Below are 19306 nucleotides of genomic sequence, written 5' to 3' on the forward strand. Positions count from 1 at the left end.
ATCAAATATTTTATTTTCTCTTATTCTTTCAGCTTTTTCCCATAGGCACCAACTGGAAGGCTATATTAATAATGATAGAAACCAAACCATCACAACAGACTTTTATCAGGGTAGCCCGAGGAGGGAGCATTACCGGGAATGCAGTTTTGTCTTCATTGGCCATATTATGTTTACAGAGTTCATGTAAAAGAAATGAAAATAATTTCCTGTAACAGCTTTTACTTCTATGCACACATAGTCTATGAACCCAGAAATCTAAACTCACTCTCAACACTCAAGTTATAGCCATGCACCTATCTTTCTTAACATACTATGCCATCTTGTGGATGAACTCGTCTCAAGCAGTTTTCAGATTAATTTTGTTCAATTTGTGCTTACGTTATTACATCAACTTCCCATTCATTTAATCAGGTTGTACTTGTTATGTCCTGACCCTGCTGAAACAAACTGGTTACCTTATGTGATTCTAGTGATGAAGATAACAAAATAAAACCAGTATCCATTTATTCACTCATGACCTTCACCCAATTTGTAATTCGAGCAATCCTAATGTGTTTCTAATTCTGAGTTCGCAACAACCAGCACATTCTACACGGCTTTTATAAAAAGTTGTGAGTACCGTGAAGATTTAAGAAAACAGAATATTTGGGGAACTTCATTTTATCAGGATTTTTACTTGCAGCGCAAGAACAAACACGTGGGAACTCCACCTTGACTACTACCGACAGTTTTCTTCCTTTCGTACACAAAAAGGGACATAGCTACTTTCTGCCGTGATCAGACTATTGAAAGCTCAATGCCAAAGCTGCTAACCCGTCCCATAGTCCTCGGTTCCAGGAACACGGACGACTTAAGCTTTGTGGGAACCCGTGTATATCCCCCTCCAGGCCGGAAGGAGGCTCATCCCGAAGCCTGGCAGCAAACACGCGGGAATTCGACTAACCCTGGACGCGCGAAGCATCGCTGCAAAGCAGGCAAAGGCCCTGCTGCATCACAGGAAAGCAACCTGGCAGCTGAAAGTAAAAGGAGAACGCCACCAAAGTCACTCGACTGAGATGAAAGGAATCATTTATTCCTCTGAAAAAAAGCCAACAGCTTTTTCCGGGAATAGCTTTGCAAGCGCTTAGCTTGCTCACAAGCATTTATGGCTCCTGCTGAAGGAAGGGCCGATACCCAAACACTGGTCCTGTAACCTCACTTTTGTCTCTCAGCCCGTTTAGTCTTTATTTTCCAGTCAGCAGACTAGCGTTATTTTGCCAGCCAGGGCAAAGAAGTTTAACCCTGGCAAGGTGCGTTTTTTTTTTTGTACTTCCACTCCGGAGAAAAATCTCACTTCAGTTTCCTGTCCCTCTTCCTCCTGGCAATCTCCGTTGGTCCTGGTTTGCCCCACCTGTCCCTGCATATATAAATACATAGCTATGTATACAGACATATACACTCCCCTCACCTCAAGAAAAAAAAAAAAAAAAGGAAAAAAGGGGCAAAGAGCCGTTTTCCAGCACAGGCCAGCTCTGGGGAGGCCTCGCCCCACAGCTTCGCAAAAGCAGCCGGCCCCGACACCAAGCTTCCTCCCCCCTCCCCGGCGAGCCCGTCTGCCCCGATCACAACGTGCTATTTTCTTAAACACCCCCGGAAAAAAAAAAAAAAAAAACAACTCGGAATTTCCCCCTTCTTTTCCAGAGCCCCTTCAGGGCGCCGGGCCCCCTCACGGAGCGGCGCCAGGCACCCCCCGCCGCCGCCTCAGGCCGGGCCTCTCCCGACCAAGGGGCGGCACCACCCCGCCGCGGCCGCGGCGAGCTCCGCCCCGGCCGGACCCAGCCGAGCCGAGCCGAGCCGAGCCGAGCCGAGCCGAGCCGGGGGAGGGCAGAGAGGCCTGGGAGCGGGCGGGTAACGCGCAGCGAGCCCGCGGCCGGGGGCGCCCTGCCGGTAAGGGGAGAGGCGGGGCCCTTCCCGCCTCTGCGGGAGCGGGACGGAGCCCCAAATGGCGCCGCGCGGCGGTAGGAGGCCTTGAGGGGCCGCGCCGAGCCGAGGCCCTGCTGCAAAACCGCGGGGGCAGGGGGAGGGCGGAGCCCACGGCGAGTTCCCCCCCCCTCTTTTTATATATATATATATATGTTTGTATATATATATATTCCCTTCCCCCACCTTTTTTTTTTTCCCTTTTCAGGAAATCGGGTCAGGCTGTGGTAATAAACAAGCAAACAAGCGAGGTGAGGGCTAAGCTGGATCCGCTCTCGTGTAAACCCGCCTTTTCACGCCGAAAAGGCGGGTTTAAGGGACTTCGAGGACAGCGTTTGCCCCCCAACAAAAATCTCCCTGCCGCTTAGAAAAATAGGTGGGGAATGGATTCCTGGCTTAATGGTGTCCATTTCCCGATACCTCGTCTTCTGTATTTTGTCCAAACCGTGAGAGATTTGGGAATTATTTATTAAATTCCACTGATAATTACTATTCTGTTTAACAGAAGTTGGCAAGACTGCTTATCGCGCTCATCGGGGCAACGTTTCTGTGAAATCCAGCACCTTTTTAAACGAGGTGGCCGGGCAAGGAGCGAGGGCAGACAGCTCGTGCTCTCTGGGTCCGTTTGCTGGAGGGTCTGCGAGGGCTTTTCCCTTCTCCTCTTCCCCTTGCTCTGATTACGAAATTTTAACAGGAATAGGTAAAGCCTCGAAAGCGAGCGCTTGGATTGCTAACGTACAGGAACAGCGCGCATAACCTGGTTTTAAACTTTGGCATACCCACCTTCCTCGCCCCTTATTTCCATGATCTACCTTCCCGTTTTAATAAAAAGTGCTCACAGTTAATGGCTGCTGTTGACCGCTAGATTCCCTGCCTGAGGAATGTACAAATCTATGCTAAATTAAACTGGTCTGCGTAATGTAGGCGAATCCTGGTATAGTTAGAGAAATCATAGTTGTATCATTAAGCCGTTAAAAAAAACCCCCGACAACAGAAAACTAATTCTGTGGCTGCCGGCTCTCAAAACTGATCGCTGTTGTATGAAGCGGTGCGTTTTTGATGATCTTGAGTCCGCTTCCCAGATGTGTTGGTTACTTTGTGTTTTTTGGCAGCCTTTTAAATGGCTTCTGAGTTGCCTCCCCAGAACAACGTTCCTGTGTGGTCTCCAGAGACTTGCGAGTGAGAGTGTTTCCGTGTTGGCAGACTTAGCTTCAGCCCATTAATGCATCAGAAAGCTGTGGCAAAAATCTGTTATAAATAGTCCATAGTCAGGCTATTCCCTTTGTGTTACTGATGTACTCCAGCTGACAGTCATGGTCACTTTGTACAAGCGAATTTAATCATTAAATCGTATTGGTTTTTCCATTTGATAAGACTTGAATGAGGTTTGAATTGGTAGACAGGGTGGTCTTAGCGGAGAACTGGCAGATTGTCATTGTTTTTAACCTCTAGTTAATGTTCACATGTTTTTTGTTCAAGTTCATTTAGCCTCTGTATTCATGGAGACTTACCAGCAGTTTTAACAGCTTATTAGAGTGACTTGCTCCCCTCACAAAACTTGCAGAGGTATATTAGCCTGTCTGATGTGTCTTTTGCTGCCATTGTGGTTCTTCTCTCTTTATATTTTTGTCTTCCTTTTCCTTTGTTTCAGGTTTTTATTACCTTTCTGAAAAGATGGGAAATGCAGAAAGCAACACCTATCAGAATCACCTTTCCAGATTTCTTCCTGAGGAGCAGAGTGACATTGATCGAATGTTTGATACCTTATCAGGATCGAGTGGCGCAGCAGGAGCGAAAAATGGAAAAGCTATGAAAAAAACTGTGACTCTGGCAGCACTACAGGCAAGAAAAACTATCATATCCGCAGTGTAGAGTATAGAACGTAATTCCAAAAAGGGGTCAGAGATGTGTCAATAGTTGCTTTTAAGTGTTGTTTGTTTCAGTTGAACAGTTAATGTTTTGGCAGGATGGATATCTAATATTTTCTTACAGTTTAAGGTAAATGATGACTATTGAGTCTGAATTAATATGTTTCTTAAATTGTGTGATTGGCTCCATCCACAGCTTTCCCAATTCCAGAGTAACTTGGGAGGTATGAAAATGTTTTTACAGAAACTAGAAAAATAGGAGAACGGTCTTCCCCTGCAAAGTCCGTAGCGTGTGCTTATTCATGGATTATCTTGCAAAGATGTCACAAATTCAGTTTGTATTTGGTTATATCTTTCTCAGTTGCATCCCTGTCTCTAATTTTTTCACTTGCCTCAAAAGGAGAGTTTAATTTTGCTTGATTAAGTGGCAGCTCTCTGTTTTAGTTAATTAACATATATTATGCTCTCTGATTAACTTTGCATTCATTTTCTAATCAAGAAAAAAGACGAAAATGATTCGTTGTGATGTGTGATATCTTCAGTTAGACAGGAATCAAAATGGCCAAATGAATGCAGTATTAAAAGTGCATTTTTATGTACACTACACAATTAATAGAATCAGTTAAAATAAAACTCCATGAAAGAGGCAGGATGTTTTAAAGTATTGAGTAATGCGTTTGCATACAGACAAGCATTAGCCTTGCTCCAGCCTGGCTTTTTATGAGCTGTCACCGGTTTGGAAACAGTGTTGCTGCTGCCCAGCCTTTCAATCCTAATACGTCTGAAAATGTGGCCCTTTATTCAGCTGGGACCTGGAAGAATTTCAGTTTCTAGCTTTGCCCCTAGTTTGATGTGACGCTTGAACCTTTTTCTTTTTACTTCCTGCCTTTTTGCTTTGCCTACTTAATCTAAAATCTTTTAAAAGACTATCTCTATGGGCCTAATTCCTTAGTATAGGGACTGTTGCAGTGACACACCTGCGTAGTGTGCATCTGTGCACATGCCTGAGCTAGATGGATATGTGATGGATTTAATCTAGCAACAATCTGATGACACTGACAGGGCACCGTCCCCAAGCTACTGTACTCTGCTTAGGCTCAGCACTTTGCTAGAAGGAAGCTGCCTGGCTCCCGGACCGGAGCGCAGGTGGCATTGCATACTTTGGATAGCAGGTAGAGCAGGAATCTCTAGGTACTTACTCCCTTGAAGCTGTTTGAGACAAGGATTTTAAAATGTCAGATGGGTGAGTTTGTTAGATGTTTATTAAAGCTTCCCTTTTTGCTGTCCTCCTTCCCTCCCCCCACCAAATCTACTCTCTGAAATAGCTCTAAGCATAACAGAACAGTGCAATAAAGTTAGCGGTGGGTGGGAAAAAGTAGGGGAGTAGGTAGGTAATACTGCAGAGTGAAGGAAAAAGCCGTTAATGTAGTGTGTATAATGAATTTCCCTGCTGCTTGTGTCACTTCAGGCTCATGTAGCACTTTTAGAAAGCCTCCTGAAGACAGCTGTACCCCCTGTGACAGTCCCTCTCTCAGTATAAAGCACTCTAACGTCTATTGCTGTGGCTGCCAGTTCTACTCCTACTGAAATCAATGGGGGTTTTACCATTGACGTCAACAGAAGCAGGCTAGAGGTGGGCATATTGGATCACACCCTATATGCACAGCAATAACATCAAATAGGAATAGCCCTGGTGGCTTTGACAGAAGTGGTATTGAGCCAGAAATGGGTTGGTAATAGCAACTCCATTGAATAGATCTGGAGTGCTATTACGCAGGTGGAGCTCCATTGATTTCAGCGCAGTCCCCATCGGGCTACACCTCTGCATATAGGAGTGAGGTCAGGTATTTAGCATGTTATGCACAGTCCTTTGCACAGTGAAGACACTGTAAAATCATATCGTAGTGTATGGACGTATTTTGTATGATTTATTTTTAAACCTTGTAATTGTCTTGAATGCTGTGAAAGTTTCGTGAATAAAGAGTCAAATCTTTCCCGCAGTGTTGTGATAGATGATGTTGTGTACAAGTTAGAATGCAATTCAAAGGGCCAGTCATGCAACTTGGATGAATAAACTTTGATTTCAACTATCTTTACATCAGGGGTGCCTTATATAAGTCAGGTGATCTAAATTTAGTTTGATGCTTGAATTGGATGTTGCTATGCAGTGGGAAGGTTTTCAGAATTGCTTCTACATGTGCATTCCGGTTAAACACCTTGCCTGCATTTTCGTGAGGCCAAAACTGAGACATGCAAAAGCTGTACTTTCCCTTTGTTTTTAATTATCTGTGATCTCCACTACCAAAAGCAGTTGCTATTAGCATAACATAATTTTAAATTTTAGACTGCCAGAGTTGTATAACTTTGCAACAAAGCTTTACAGCTTTCTTTTTAAAGTCTATGGCATTTTTAGAATAACTGTACCAATTTAAATCACTAAATTGCTTTGAAAAGCAGATACTGTAAATATTTGAGTTTTTTCTCTTGGAAAACCTGTCCTTTAACAAAAGTTTGTTTCTGTTAGTAGATATTTGGTGCTGAAATACTTCATTTATAAGCAGTATACCTCTGCACAGATTAGCTGGAATATACTAGCTATTCTTCATTTTTAAAATATGTTCCTTACTCTTTTTCTGCTGGTAGGCCTATATGCAGGAACCGTTACCAGAACAAATGACTGTTCGGTTGTACAACGGGATGAAAAGTGTTGACCTGACTGGGAAGTCATCTGGACCAAGTGAACAGATTGCTAAGGAGCAGTTTGTAATTTTTATGTCAAACCTCTTGAAAGGGAATGCAGATGAGAAGATTACCATAATAATGAGAATGATCTCCAAGACAGAAGGGCCTGTGAAGGGCAAACAAATCCAAGAGGTAAAGAGAGGGTTAAATGTGGTATGGTGAAAGAGGGCTATAAGGGAGCAGAGACTGTGGGCTGTTAATTGTTCGTTTGAAGGTGATCCTTAGACCATGAGATTCAGAATAGGGATTTCTGGCTTTTTTTTTTTTCTCCACATCTCTGCCACTGACTTGCTGATCTTGGACAGTGTAAGCAAATCAGGATATATAGGAAGACCATTTTCAAGCATTTTCCATGCCAACCTGCCTACTTTGAGAATCAGGAGCTGGATTTTGGAGACCCCACTGACTGCTTCATCTGAGGATTCATCTGAAAGGTGCAGAGAATGACCAGGCTTGAGAGCTAGCAAAGGTTAGGTTTTAACTGGCACATGCTTCCTGGAACCGAGACAGAACGCTTCCCAGAGCGATTGTGGGGCACTGTGACTCCACGCAGGAGCGCAGCCTGAATTGAAGGGGCACATTCTGACCCCTTATCTGCGTCTCAGCTTATCCAAATATCAGAGCTATTTAACACTTTAACAGCTGTCCAACTTGAATGCAGACCTTTGCTCACCTCCCCAGTCTTCCGGCTGGGGTATCCCTGGTGGTAATATGGTCATATAGGCACAGGCTAGGCATGTGAATCAAACATGTAGATTGCAAGGTGGGGGAGTGGGGTCCCACAAAACACTAATTCACTGCTGGCTCCTAGCACTGCGCAATTTGCCCCTCACCCACTACTGTATTTTACAGAGATGCTTTGTAAAGTAACATTTGCAAAATGTCTTGTAAAAGGATGTTTTTCAAAATCTATGACACTGAGATAGCACTTGAGTTATTTCTGACTTCATGAGACGATGTTTCTGCCACTGGGATTACGATTACTGGGTCCTTTGAAGCTCTTGGCAATTTCTTTGAAAAAGTGCCATAATGGTAATGTTTTAACCTTTTAAGTTCACAGAGGATCTGATCATGTCTCTAGTCCATGTACTGAGCTTCAGGAAGGAACTGCAAGGTTGGAATTTGGAGAATACTAGAGATGCTGCAAGTGGAGTGAAGGCTCTGGCTTCTCAGCTGTTATCAGAATTGAAGCTCGCAGGTAAGCAGTGCTGGTGTAGTATATCCCAGAATGGTACAGAGCTTGTGGGATCCCTGATCTCACAATGATTATTGGGTCATATCTGCCTTGAATTTAAATGGAGAGATCAATATTTAAAACCGAGTGGTCTGAGAGTGACTTAGGAATTTGGTTATTTTACCTTCCCAGGTTCCTTCCCTAAATTCTTTTGTTTTGAAGTCTCAGTTTAACTAAACGGGCATGCAAAGCTCTTTGTTATGGAACACGTGTGTTTTACAAATACCTGACTTGCAGGTGACTTGTATTTTGATGCATGTGCATATATTTATGATTGTATGTGCTTTTGCAGAGCCCAGGATTAACTTTGCACTATTGTGATAATAGATTTCACTATCTTAAAAAGAACATCTCATATGATTAAGAGTTCATGTTTCTTAGTCATGTCAGGCCAACCAATGGATAGTGCTTATGCCAGTGCCAGCTAATTAATGTTCCCATGTGTCATCTTATTTAGATGGGAAGAACCCTGTGGGTCCTCAGCTGATGGAGACCACTTTTGATCAAAGTGTCATTGAGGACTGGGTGTACCGAGTTCCACAGATCTCAACTTTCCTCAATGTTGTTATCAGGCAAGGCTTCCGTGTCTTGTATTCTCTCCCGGACCAAGCCAAAGACGTAGTCAACTTGGTTCCAGCCTGCAAAGGCATTAGAGGAAGAGGACTTGTCAGTCTCTTTGACATCCCATCCATCATATACATCAACTCCCATCTGCCTGCAGAGCTACAGCACAAGTGGCAGCTTTTATTTTCTTCTAGAGTTCATGGAGAAAGCTTTTCACAGTTATGTGGGCATATTGTGAACAAAGGTCCCTGCATAGTAATCTTAAAGGACTTGGATGGTTATATCTTTGGTGGATTTGCATCTCACTCCTGGGAGGTGAAACCGCAGTTTCAAGGTAAGACTCGATTTCCTTTTTTTGCTAATGTCTCATGGCTTTGATGAACATTGTTTCTTCTGTACAGCTGCAACAATCCTGTCCACTTAATGGATACTGTGATTTTGCTTCTATAACATGAAACACATTTCCTGTGCTTTAGGAGTATTTTTTTAAGGCAAAAAATAACATTCATTTTGGAAGCATGTAAAATACATGCCAAGTTATTATTTCCTTGTACCGAGTCAGTTATTTGATAAGAATGTTATAATTACAGACCTTAATGATCATGGAACAAGTTCTTTTTTAGTGAAACCCATCAACCCCTGGAATTACCTAGGTGCAAATGAAGGAAATACAGCATAGCAAATGAATTAGTGTTAAAGTAACATGTCCAGCAGATGGCAATCTTCTCTCTCAGAACAACTGAACCAAACACGGGGCTAAGCCTCCTGGACTCTCCTACTCTGTCTGTCTTTGTTTCCTTTTTAAATTTCTGTAGCAAAAGGTTCCTTTGGACAAACTGAACTTTTTGTTTCCTTGAAAACTTACAGGAGAGGACTTGTTTATTTAACTCTTTGGAAAGAAGTCTTGTGACAGTTTTCAGAAAAAAAATGGATGGAATCTGTCCTACTGAGAAAGCTCACTTTTGATAAATAAAGACTCATCAATTCCTACACGTCATCAATATTTGATGATTATCACTTCATCCAGTTAGTATAATATTTCATTATGTTGACTGGACAACATTTTCTTTTTATTTTTTCCTGATAGAATAACATGTAGTGTACAGAGCAATCGTGCCGCATGCCCCTCTGAATACAAAACCGGGCATAATGAAAATTTTTCTCTAAATCATTGAGCCCAAACTGATCTGTATATCTATATAGTCAGAATGAAGTCTAGACTCATATTGTTTAGTATGGGTCTAGCAGTCGGCCAGTTTTAGTGATACAATGCAAGCCTGTGACAGGTTTATTCTTACACAGAAATGTAATGTAATGTACTAGTCATGCCTCTGACTCTGCCCTTGATCACAGCCATATAATCCCTCTGATTTCTGTGACCCTGCACAGAGTTACCTGAGAGTAAACAATGGGTCTAGATCTTGATTAGACATCAGGACTGACTTTCAGAGATTGCAGCTTCTGCCTTTGATTTAATCAGCTACACTTCTTCAAGGTTTTTCTTTTTTTTCCCTGTCCTGTTTGTAGGCCAGTTACTGCTTGGCCAATTGTCTGACCTCAGACTCTTTTTCTGTTTGCAGGTGACAACAGATGCTTTCTGTTTTCTGTTTTTCCCTCTCTTGCTGTGTACACATGCACTGGATACAATGACCACTACATGTATTTGAATCATGGGCAACAAACAATGCCAAATGGACTTGTAAGTACTAAAAAATGACAATTTGGAAATCGGAGTCGTGGCTGATATTTGAAAGTGTCCCATGTTTTTACTTCTGCTGTTTTGAGCAGATTTATTTCACTTGTTATTCTCAGGGAAAATGTTCATCCTTTCTTTGTGCTATTTGTGCCACTCTTTTACTAGGATAATTTTTTTTTCCCCTTAAAGCATCTTCAGTGAGCTTAAGATGTGAACTAAGAATGGTTATGGAGAACTTACAGTGCTGGCTTTTATTTTCCTTTACAGTTGATATTTATACTGAAATACTAATTCAGTTGAGAGAGAATTAATTTGTATCTGACCCAAGTAGCTGGGCTCGGTGCAGTGCAAATTAAGTTATGTCCCAGTTAAGATTCTGGGAACAAATTTTTCTCCCAAGCTTGATTATCATTCAAGCCCTTGAAGCAGTCCTCCCTTCCTGTTGTCCAGAAGAACTGGCCATAGATATCCACATCCTTTAAACAGGGTGAGCTAGCTGATCTGTATAACTGAAGACCCATCCATCAGCTGTTCTCACTACCACTCTGAGTGCCTTCTAAAACATGGAAGACAGAGAAAGCCCAACACAGTGTACAGGAGTTGTATGTAGGCAGCTGCTGTTGTGTGATTTCACTGGCAGAAGTTCCCCTTCCTGAAATCCACAAATGAGCTCTCCAGATGCAGAGGACTTCCTGTGCAACCACAGCATGCCACCTATTTTGAACAATGTTTACAGTTTTGTGGGATTGTGTGCTCATAACTCCAGGACTTGCAGCATAAATTTGCTCTTAAAGTAAAGGACGTCAAACTACCTTATCCTTTAATGTGGATACTTTTTCTAAACAAAAGAGAGGTAGCTAAACCCAGTCACCCCATCTCATTTAAAATGGGACTGTTAGTCAATACGCAAAAGCCAGTGAGCTAAATTTCTGGAACAAGATACAGCTGAAGTGCTTGCAAATACTGATATCCTGTAAAGCATAGAAGAGGCACAATATCACACAGGTAAGTTCTTGTTTGTCTTCAGGAATACTTGTTTTGAGTACAGAAGCCTAGGTTTACTCAGAATATCCTTCTTCACCTACCTGTAGGTGTGTGCCATAAGTAGCGAAACTAGCAATTCGTACTTTAGATTTCATAACTCGCCCGTTGTGTTTTACATGGGTAGCAAGTATTTCATGTGCTGCTCTGATTCACAGGGTATGGGTGGACAACATGATTACTTTGGACTCTGGATAGACAGCGACTATGGGAAAGGACACAGTAAAGCAAAACCTCGATGCACCACCTATAACAGTCCCCAGCTGTCAGCTAAAGAGAATTTTACACTGGATGCTATGGAAGTTTGGGCAGTGGGAGACCTCCCAGAAAATGCAGTGGTAGGTGGCAGAAATTCAAACCTGTGAAATTGTATCCTAATTGGAATGGGAGCTGTGAATAAAAAAAAAACCTCACAACTGCAATTTTCTCAGTAAACACTGGCTTATCTGTTGTAATGAATATATATAAATATATATATAATCATAATGATATATATAATTCATTATATATATACACATACATACATACATACACATACATATGCATACATACATACATATATATAAATATAAATTTATATATATATATAAATGGCCCTGTGGTTCCATATATTTTGCAGCAAGTAAATGGCAAAACAGTAGTGGAATTATTGAGGTTGCCAATACAAAAGAACATCGGGAACCATGAGATGACGGTGTCAAAAGAGCAACGCTATTCTGAATTTCAGAAGGACTTTCTGAAATTGAGGAATGGTCTCTGAGGGGAACCTCCTTGGAGGAGTTCAGTAAAGCCCAGTATATGTAAAACTGAAAGTATTAGAAACTAGCAAGTAAAGCCTAACCCATAGATCAGGAAGAGAACTGAGTGACCCAGAAGATTTCTTTGCTAGTAACTTTTACAGTAGATTATCTGTTTGTAATCCTTGCAGCTCCAATTCTAGCACTTTTTTTATATGACAGAGGACTAATAAAAACACAAGAGCTGCAGTTAAACAGCTAATACTCTATACAGAACAGGCACGTACAAAATTTCTGGGAAGCATTGTTTCCATAAGGAAGCACAGAGAGAGCTTTGTTGCTTAAATTGTGTGTGAATAGATTTATGCTCCTCTGCGTGTATCTGTTTTTTTTCCTGGGAATGAGTAGGAGACCTCTTTGCAATCTCCTCTGTCTCTGTAATTTATTCTCTTATTGAACTATCTGCTCTGCACAGGTGTCTTTTTTTTCTTTTCATTTTAAATTAATGTGTTCTGTCTATTCAGTGGACACATAGCTGTAAATAGAAACAGAACTAATTGTTTACAAAAAAAGTTGAACTGTACTTGAATCTCTTCTTCAGAAAAAGTTCACATCTGTACTTGAAACTGGGGTCAGATTAAACAGTGTGTTCCGGCTGTTTTTTTAACCTGAAAAAACACGAAATAGTCCACTGCCCCCTTAGGAAGATTTTAGGACTGTCTTCTGTTACTGAAGCAGTAAAATCCCTTGATGTATCCCTGTAGATCTTAAATACCTTTTTTGGGAAGTATATATGGTTCATAATGATGAGCTTGCAAAAACCATGTTCCTTGTGGACTTTTGGGTATGACTGTTGCGTGTGACCTGCTGTTAATTCATTTGTAGTGACATTTAAACTGAATAGATTTTATTGTATTTAATTTTCTTATTTTATTTTTTAAGATAAAAGGTAAGAAGAGTATCCTGGATGTAGATCCTGAGGCTCAGGCGTTATTAGAAATGACTGGAAAAAGTCGGCAGAGCGATGGTTTACGAGAACCCCTTGGAGATGATGATGATGATAACTAAAGGAAGCGCAGTAACTTGAAAAACTTTTTTTAATCATGAATGTTAATGTTCTGTGAACAGGATATTTTTCCTCATATTTTTCTCACATTTGCTTAGGTATCTGGGACTAAGCTTAAGTCTAGGACTTAGGTAATATTTAGGCCTGAGAAAATATCCTGCCTGAAGGGTTTTGTTTGAGGAGAACAGAAACATTAAATAGGTAGGTAGTCGTCAGACATCTGTAAGTTCTAGCTGAATATGAATTTGCTCACGTTCCTGATAGATCCTATCTGCATACACAATTAAAAACAAGGAACAAATTATTGACAAAATTACTTGTTGACCTAGCACATTGGTATATATTAATATAAAGACTGGTCAAGACATTGATCAAGCTTCTGTCTGATACCTCAGCTGAAAGTGTTTATGTGCATGCGATGGAATTTGTCAGTGAAGCTTGCAAATTGTTATTATGTCTTACTTTTGTACATATAGAACAGTCCAAATGCTATAAAGGAGGCTATTAATTTGCATTGCTCTAGTTAAAGCTGTAAATTTCAGATTTTCTGGCTTCAATAAGGTGATACCATAAGGGCTGTGAGAAGTACAGAATGCTAAATGTACAGCATTGACTTACTTATATAATAATACACTACACTTCCATGCATTTCACTTAATATTTTTCTGCAGAAAGCAGCCTATTGCCTTTTAAACTTAGTAGAACAGAGCTCTTGGAGTCATTCAGTCAGTTTTAGCCTAAGAACTGGCCAAATCTGTGATCCTTGAAGAAACATACTCCAGCAGAAATTCCTAGGGAAGATAACCTTATTTAGTAGCCTCACCTGAGACTGGAGTAAAAGATCAGGCTGCAAAAAAGGAATAGGTAGGAAACACTTGTAGTTAGTTGGGAATAATATCTGCAGATAGCTTGAAAAAAATCCAGGGTTGTGTCTTTATTTAACTTGTTTAAAGAACATTGCTGTAAACTTTATCGCCACAGAATTAATGATCACTGTGTTATGAAAAAAATGGCTGAAGTCTGAACATTTACTAGTGGGTTGGGATTTTTTTGTCCCTTTTCTGTTATTGACTGTTTACCAGTCAAGGCCAAGTTTTGTAAAGTGTCTTAAACTCAGGACTTTTCCTACTTGAACCCATTCCCATCTATCACTAATTATTGGTTTGACATTTCTAATTCTCTGTGATTAACTTGTCAAAAAAACTCCTTGTTTCTGCCAGGGGTTGTCATTTCTAACTCAGCAAATTGTGTTTGGACTTGGAGGGGAAAAAAAAAAGAAAACCCCACAGTGTTTATTCATGTTACTAGTATATAGGACTGTCAGTCTTTCTGCTCCTAAGGAAAAGGATTGTATCAAATCCTCTTTTGTACTAGAGTGAGTTTGTCATAGAAAAGGTCTGAATTTCCATGAAGCTTAGTGCAAAAAAAAAGTACTGAAACAGTGTATACAGTCATTGTGATTCCTGATCATGGGGCTCTCATTCCGAATGCTATCCTACAGCGCTTTCTTATATGCATGCCTTTTTTCCCCTCTGATGCTTTTTTCATAGGGAGCTGGATTTGAACGTTATAAATAACCTGCATTTGTGCCTTAATTTAGACTCCACTCACTTATTTTACAATATGAATTTACCCTTGAAAGGAGATCATGAAGAAAACACTACAGCCACAGATCCTAGAAACCAACCGTGCATTTTATATATTATCCGATCTAATAATTGGGGCATTTTAGTAATGTATTCCAGTACAGAGTATGCTGTGAAAGGCCCGAGCCAATCTCCTTGTATGTTGTGTCTATTTAGATAAACCAGATAGATAGTTTGCAAAGTTTGTAACATGTAGGAAAATGTAAGCATTAAAACAATTACTTACACTGAACCTCGTATGTAATTATTTTCTCCTGTGTATATTTTTATAAGAATTTTAAATGATATACAATAGAAACTGCTATAGAAAACAAATAAGTGCATGATGCTTTCTGTGAGTGGAATTACATTGGCTTTTTTTTTCTAATGCTGTTTCCTCAAGCTCCCACCATAAGTCTCGAAAGTATTCGTCACTTACGTGCCGAACAACCTTCTTAAACGCTGCTGAAGTGGGGTGGCATATAGAAATGGGACATTGCTGAATTTCTGCAGTTGCCCATTAAGAAAACTGCTAGACTTCTCCTTTCTCCCGTAATGAAGAGACTTTTCCTTGAGGACTGAAACCATTCTCAAGGATTTGTTTAATATTGAGCGGAAACCATTGCCGACTGTTTCTGGGAAGGGTGAACTGCAAAAAGCTGCTCTTCACCCAAAAAATATTTTAGTTGCTGATTTCTCTGTCTCAAAATAAGTATCAGTCTGGTGTTTTCTTTTCAGGTATCAGTCCAAAATGTAATCCTGTTTAAATATCATCTCTTGAAAACCAGCCTAGTATTTTGACATCTGTAACTGTTTTATGATAAGTTTATGTTAGACACTTATTTTCAAATTAAGGTGAAGGTGATAAGTTGGGGCAAGAAGAAGAAAACTGACAATGTGGTGCTTTTAACAAATGTATCTGGGAAGCAATATTTATGGGGAAACTACTCATCTAGCCAGCTCGTGGGTTTATTCAAGTTTGTTCTTTAGATGTAAGAGTGCCTTGAGAGGTACGCAACATTTTTTTGATGGACCTCATGATTAAGTGATCTATGCTTATGCTATGTTCTTGCATAGAAAGATGTCCAGAAAGTGTTTGTCAGTAATGGACTTAGCAACAATCTAACATCTCTCAGTCACTTCTAGGCAGCTGCTCTTCCAATTGTAAAGCTCAGCATCCCTCTGCTATGTACGTGAGTCATCTTCACTCTAATGCACCTGTGACAGAGTCCTCTCTCCATTAAATCCCTCCCACCACATCAACCATCCACTCTGCTTCTATTACCCACATGGGTGCTGCAGCTCACGACACAGGGCTCAGCTACAGCCGACAGCTGAGGGCTAGCGTTTTTGCTCTCTACTCTTCGTTTGACATGCCCCCCAGTTTGCCTAAGTCTTGCTAAATTAAGGCTAGTCATCCAGGAATCTAGAAACACTGTAGACTGCCCACAGGAAAAAAACTGCTAATAAAGGCAGGTCTTTTACATTCTTATTTAAAAGGCAAGAAAGGCTGTAAATCAAGAGTCTCACTCAAATAATTCTCTGCAAAATTTTGAAACAGATTTTATTAATAAAAATCATTGCAATTTAAATAAATAACATTTTAATTTATGCACAATTGGCTTTTTATGTACAGGTATGAAACTACATTGTTTTATCTGGGGCTATCACGCCATTCTTGACATATAGATCAGTGTGTTATAAAAATATACACAATCTTGGTTTAAACAGGAGCAGCTCCTGAGGTCCCTGCAGACAGCTCAAACAGTTTACGTGGAGCACGTAACAGAAACAGGCTCTGGATTAGGAAAGACTGTCGGTACAGATTCACCTGAATATCTTCAGAAAGGACGTGCATCATCAGAAAATGATGCATTTCAGTTAGCCAGCATCACAGCTCCGTTCCAAGTATATCCCTAGAGGAAGCCTGCATCTGTTGCACTCAGTTGTGCTGTCCCTTTGCATGCTTCGGTCGGCAGCAGCGCTTTTCACAGAGTTTGACGAGCTCAGACACAATGAAAACCGATGAAGCCAGTCCAGTGAGAAACAGCAGGTCTGGCAAAATGAAATAGAGCAGGGTGGGACACGGAGCAGCTGCATTTTGTGCTAGGCAGGAATTCCCAGGTGAGGGGCTTCCTACAGCAGGTATTTGTACTGGTCTAACTAGGTAGCTGCATGACCAGGCTAGACTTTTGCTAGCTGATGAATTAGAGAAGTGACTGTAATCGGCAAGGAATGCACATACAGCCAGTTAGTACGGTCCACCTGATGGGTGATGACTTCTACATTAATCATTTGGGCTCATTGAAGCCTGCCTCTAACAATGTGCCTAATATAGGCACAATACCAGTATAGTATGGTAGAGTTTGCCTAGACCAACTGAGATGGTAAAATATGCATTGCATTTCAACAAAGAAACATTTACCCTGCTTTTTCAAAAGGGAGTGACTATGTAATGATCTTAGATAGCTTGCTTTATGGAAGACAAAGATCACAATACAGAACTTAGGGTAAACTTGGCCTGTCTGCATTTGCGTTCATTTATGTGCAGTAATGCAATTTTTAAAACCTAGACTGGGATAATATCATTACATTTTAACATTTGTGTATAGCTATGTATATAGGTATATGCACTGCTGATTGATTTTCCCCACCAGCGTTCTCTTGGGAACTATCACGTAACAACTAAAGAAAAAAGTATTATTTATTTTGCAACTTACCTAACACTCCTAAATTCTCTGTCTGGAAGATCTTTTGTAATGGAGGGATGTATATAACAGCCAGCTGTCCCAAAAATGACCCAAGCACAGAATACAAGAACATGCGGTTTCGGAAAAAGCCTATCTCAAGTATCAGCTTTGTCTAGAGAGGGGGGGGGAAAAAAAGGAAACGTAATATTTCCCAGTCTCCTCATGGTACTTGAATTTCAAGCTGTTTTTTTGCAGGTAAAATCTTGCTTTTTGGAAAATTGAAGTTACATGAATGCTAACTCAGGCAGAGCTAGACACAGTTGAAAGTGTGGTTACAGTTGAACTATGATGGCTAGTTTTATTTTAAAAGGATGATAAAAATTGTGCTGCTTTAAATGACATTAAAAATTCCCTTCTCAGGCAAAATATTTACATGAGTAATACTTATGTTAGTGTATTGAGACAAAAAATTATTGCTGACAGAGCAATCATTCATCTTACCTGAGAGCGACATGTCAGGGCATTGAAGAGGTCAAAAAACACAAAACATGTAAAAGTCATTGTTGTGGTTCGGGGAGTTATGCCACTTTTTGGATTCTGAAAGCACGTGTGAAAATTCAGGGGTTATTTAAGGGGCTGTTTACAAAACATATGTTAATACAACAGATGAATTAAATATTCCCTTTAAGGATCACAGTCAACTTGAAGTCTAGTAAAGCAAAGGAATAAGTTTAGTTCTAGCTATTACGAGAAGCATTCATTTCTCACTGCTAATTGAGTTTACGATCTTATCAACAGTATTTTAAATTCTTAATGTGGAGTTTGACCAGAGATTCTTACTGATGTCTTATACAAAGGAGTGTGTGCAAAATACAATGTTGTGACAGAGGAATACTTCATATACATCTTAGTTATACGTATTAGCTGTTTTAAAAAGAAAATTTTTCTCCAGAAACCTGGCCTTTCCTATAGCTATCAATTACATAGCTGCAATAGCAGTAATACTGTGTCAAGATTCATGTTCAAACATCACTGTTCTCAGTGTGATCATTAATGAACACTAATTAATCTACAAGGTGTTACTTGCTTATCTTTAGAAATGTAATGTTGATGTGTGGTTTATCAAAGAAAAATAATGTAAGCAATTTAATTCAGAATATTCTTTAACTGTTACAGTACTAACAGTCTTTACTAACAGTAAATCATTGTGCTTATGTACCTGGTACTTTCCACTTATATGGAAATTTGGAGGTGAAACGTATCTTAAAGCCTTGTAACGATATCAAGGAATAGTTTTGCCATCCTAGATGGGAAGCTCCAAGACAGAGAAGGGATGAAGCAACACAAGAGGGCAGAAGCAGAGCTAGGAGCTGACCCTGGTTTCCTAACGCTGTCCTTACTAGTCCTTCCTCAGTGAACATACTTCAGAAAGTGCCACATGTGCTTCAGAGACTGCCCTTCGCTTCGTTCTCCACCTTGATGAAAGAAAGATATGACTTCAGATTTTCCTCACCTCTTTCCAGAAGACAAAGAGAGTTCCACTGATGATAATTAAAGCTGACATGAAGATTTTCAGGATCAACGATTTGCTGAGTATAGTATCCGTAATACAGCGGGGGGGCTGTTTGATAGTATCCTTATCAACAGGTTCAACTCCCAAACTGTCTCAAATAGAAGCAGAGAACCATGCTTAATTAATGTGGATCGTCCCCAAACAGTACTGCTGATGACAAGGAATGAATTCGGAGGATGAAATCCTTTGACACAAAGTATGAGGGATACCAGTATTGTGGCAGGGCTACATAAGGCCCGAATTTGTCTGGGAGACCTATGATAAAGATCTCTTTGCATAATGAACTGCTAAAATGACATATTAGACTACCATAGTGGATCATATGGATATCCGAGCCCAGAGGGAGAGCTAGCTGTAAGATTATGGTCAACACCCCTTCCAAAATGAAATAATTGTAATTAGCAGTTGAATGAGAGCCTAATGTCTTGTGAGTTTGGGGTACATGTACCCATATGTAACCAGTGCCTCCTTGTCAGTCAGACCAGCAGGGCTACTAGCAGGTAATGCATCC

General features: G+C 40.5%; 2 protein-coding genes across 3 annotated transcripts in view; one reads left to right on the plus strand and one right to left on the minus strand.

The window, feature by feature from the left end:
* The first annotated feature begins 1804 nt into the window (after positions 1 to 1804).
* MEAK7 (MTOR associated protein, eak-7 homolog) lies at positions 1805 to 14785 on the plus strand. 2 transcript variants are annotated; one of them, XM_068956215.1, is made up of 9 exons: positions 1947 to 1997; positions 2168 to 2210; positions 3611 to 3801; positions 6471 to 6701; positions 7623 to 7767; positions 8261 to 8701; positions 9948 to 10066; positions 11263 to 11442; positions 12784 to 14785. In XM_068956215.1, the coding sequence occupies exons 3-9, from the start codon at positions 3634 to 3636 to the stop codon at positions 12907 to 12909; spliced, it is 1410 nt and encodes a 469-aa protein (XP_068812316.1). In that variant the 5' UTR covers positions 1947 to 1997; positions 2168 to 2210; positions 3611 to 3633; the 3' UTR covers positions 12910 to 14785. The 2 variants fall into 2 exon arrangements, with proteins under 2 accessions (XP_068812315.1, XP_068812316.1); XM_068956214.1 differs by lacking the exons at positions 1947 to 1997; positions 2168 to 2210 and adding an exon at positions 1805 to 1926.
* Positions 14786 to 16072: 1287 nt separating this feature from the next.
* Positions 16073 to 19306, minus strand: part of ATP2C2 (ATPase secretory pathway Ca2+ transporting 2) — a 29732-nt gene continuing 26498 nt past the window's right edge. Inside the window, exons 24-27 of the mRNA XM_068956101.1 lie at positions 18736 to 18883; positions 17724 to 17819; positions 17253 to 17394; positions 16073 to 16587 (exon numbers count right to left, since the gene is read on the minus strand). Coding sequence (XP_068812202.1) covers positions 16475 to 16587; positions 17253 to 17394; positions 17724 to 17819; positions 18736 to 18883 — 499 coding nt within the window. The 3' untranslated portion in view covers positions 16073 to 16474. The remainder of the gene's footprint in view (positions 16588 to 17252; positions 17395 to 17723; positions 17820 to 18735; positions 18884 to 19306) is intronic.

This window comes from Struthio camelus, chromosome 10 (genome assembly GCF_040807025.1).
Source record: "Struthio camelus isolate bStrCam1 chromosome 10, bStrCam1.hap1, whole genome shotgun sequence".
Classification (NCBI taxonomy): Eukaryota; Metazoa; Chordata; class Aves; order Struthioniformes; family Struthionidae; genus Struthio; species Struthio camelus.

Excerpts from the sequence above, each read along its gene's own strand:
- MEAK7 (XM_068956214.1), top strand. The coding sequence starts at position 3,634 with ATGGGAAATGCAGAAAGCAACACCTATCAGAATCACCTTTCCAGATTT. Across the intron at positions 6,702-7,622 it reads AGGGCAAACAAATCCAAGAG|TTCACAGAGGATCTGATCAT; the intron begins GTAAAGAGAGGG and ends TAACCTTTTAAG. Across the intron at positions 11,443-12,783 it reads ACCTCCCAGAAAATGCAGTG|ATAAAAGGTAAGAAGAGTAT; the intron begins GTAGGTGGCAGA and ends TTATTTTTTAAG.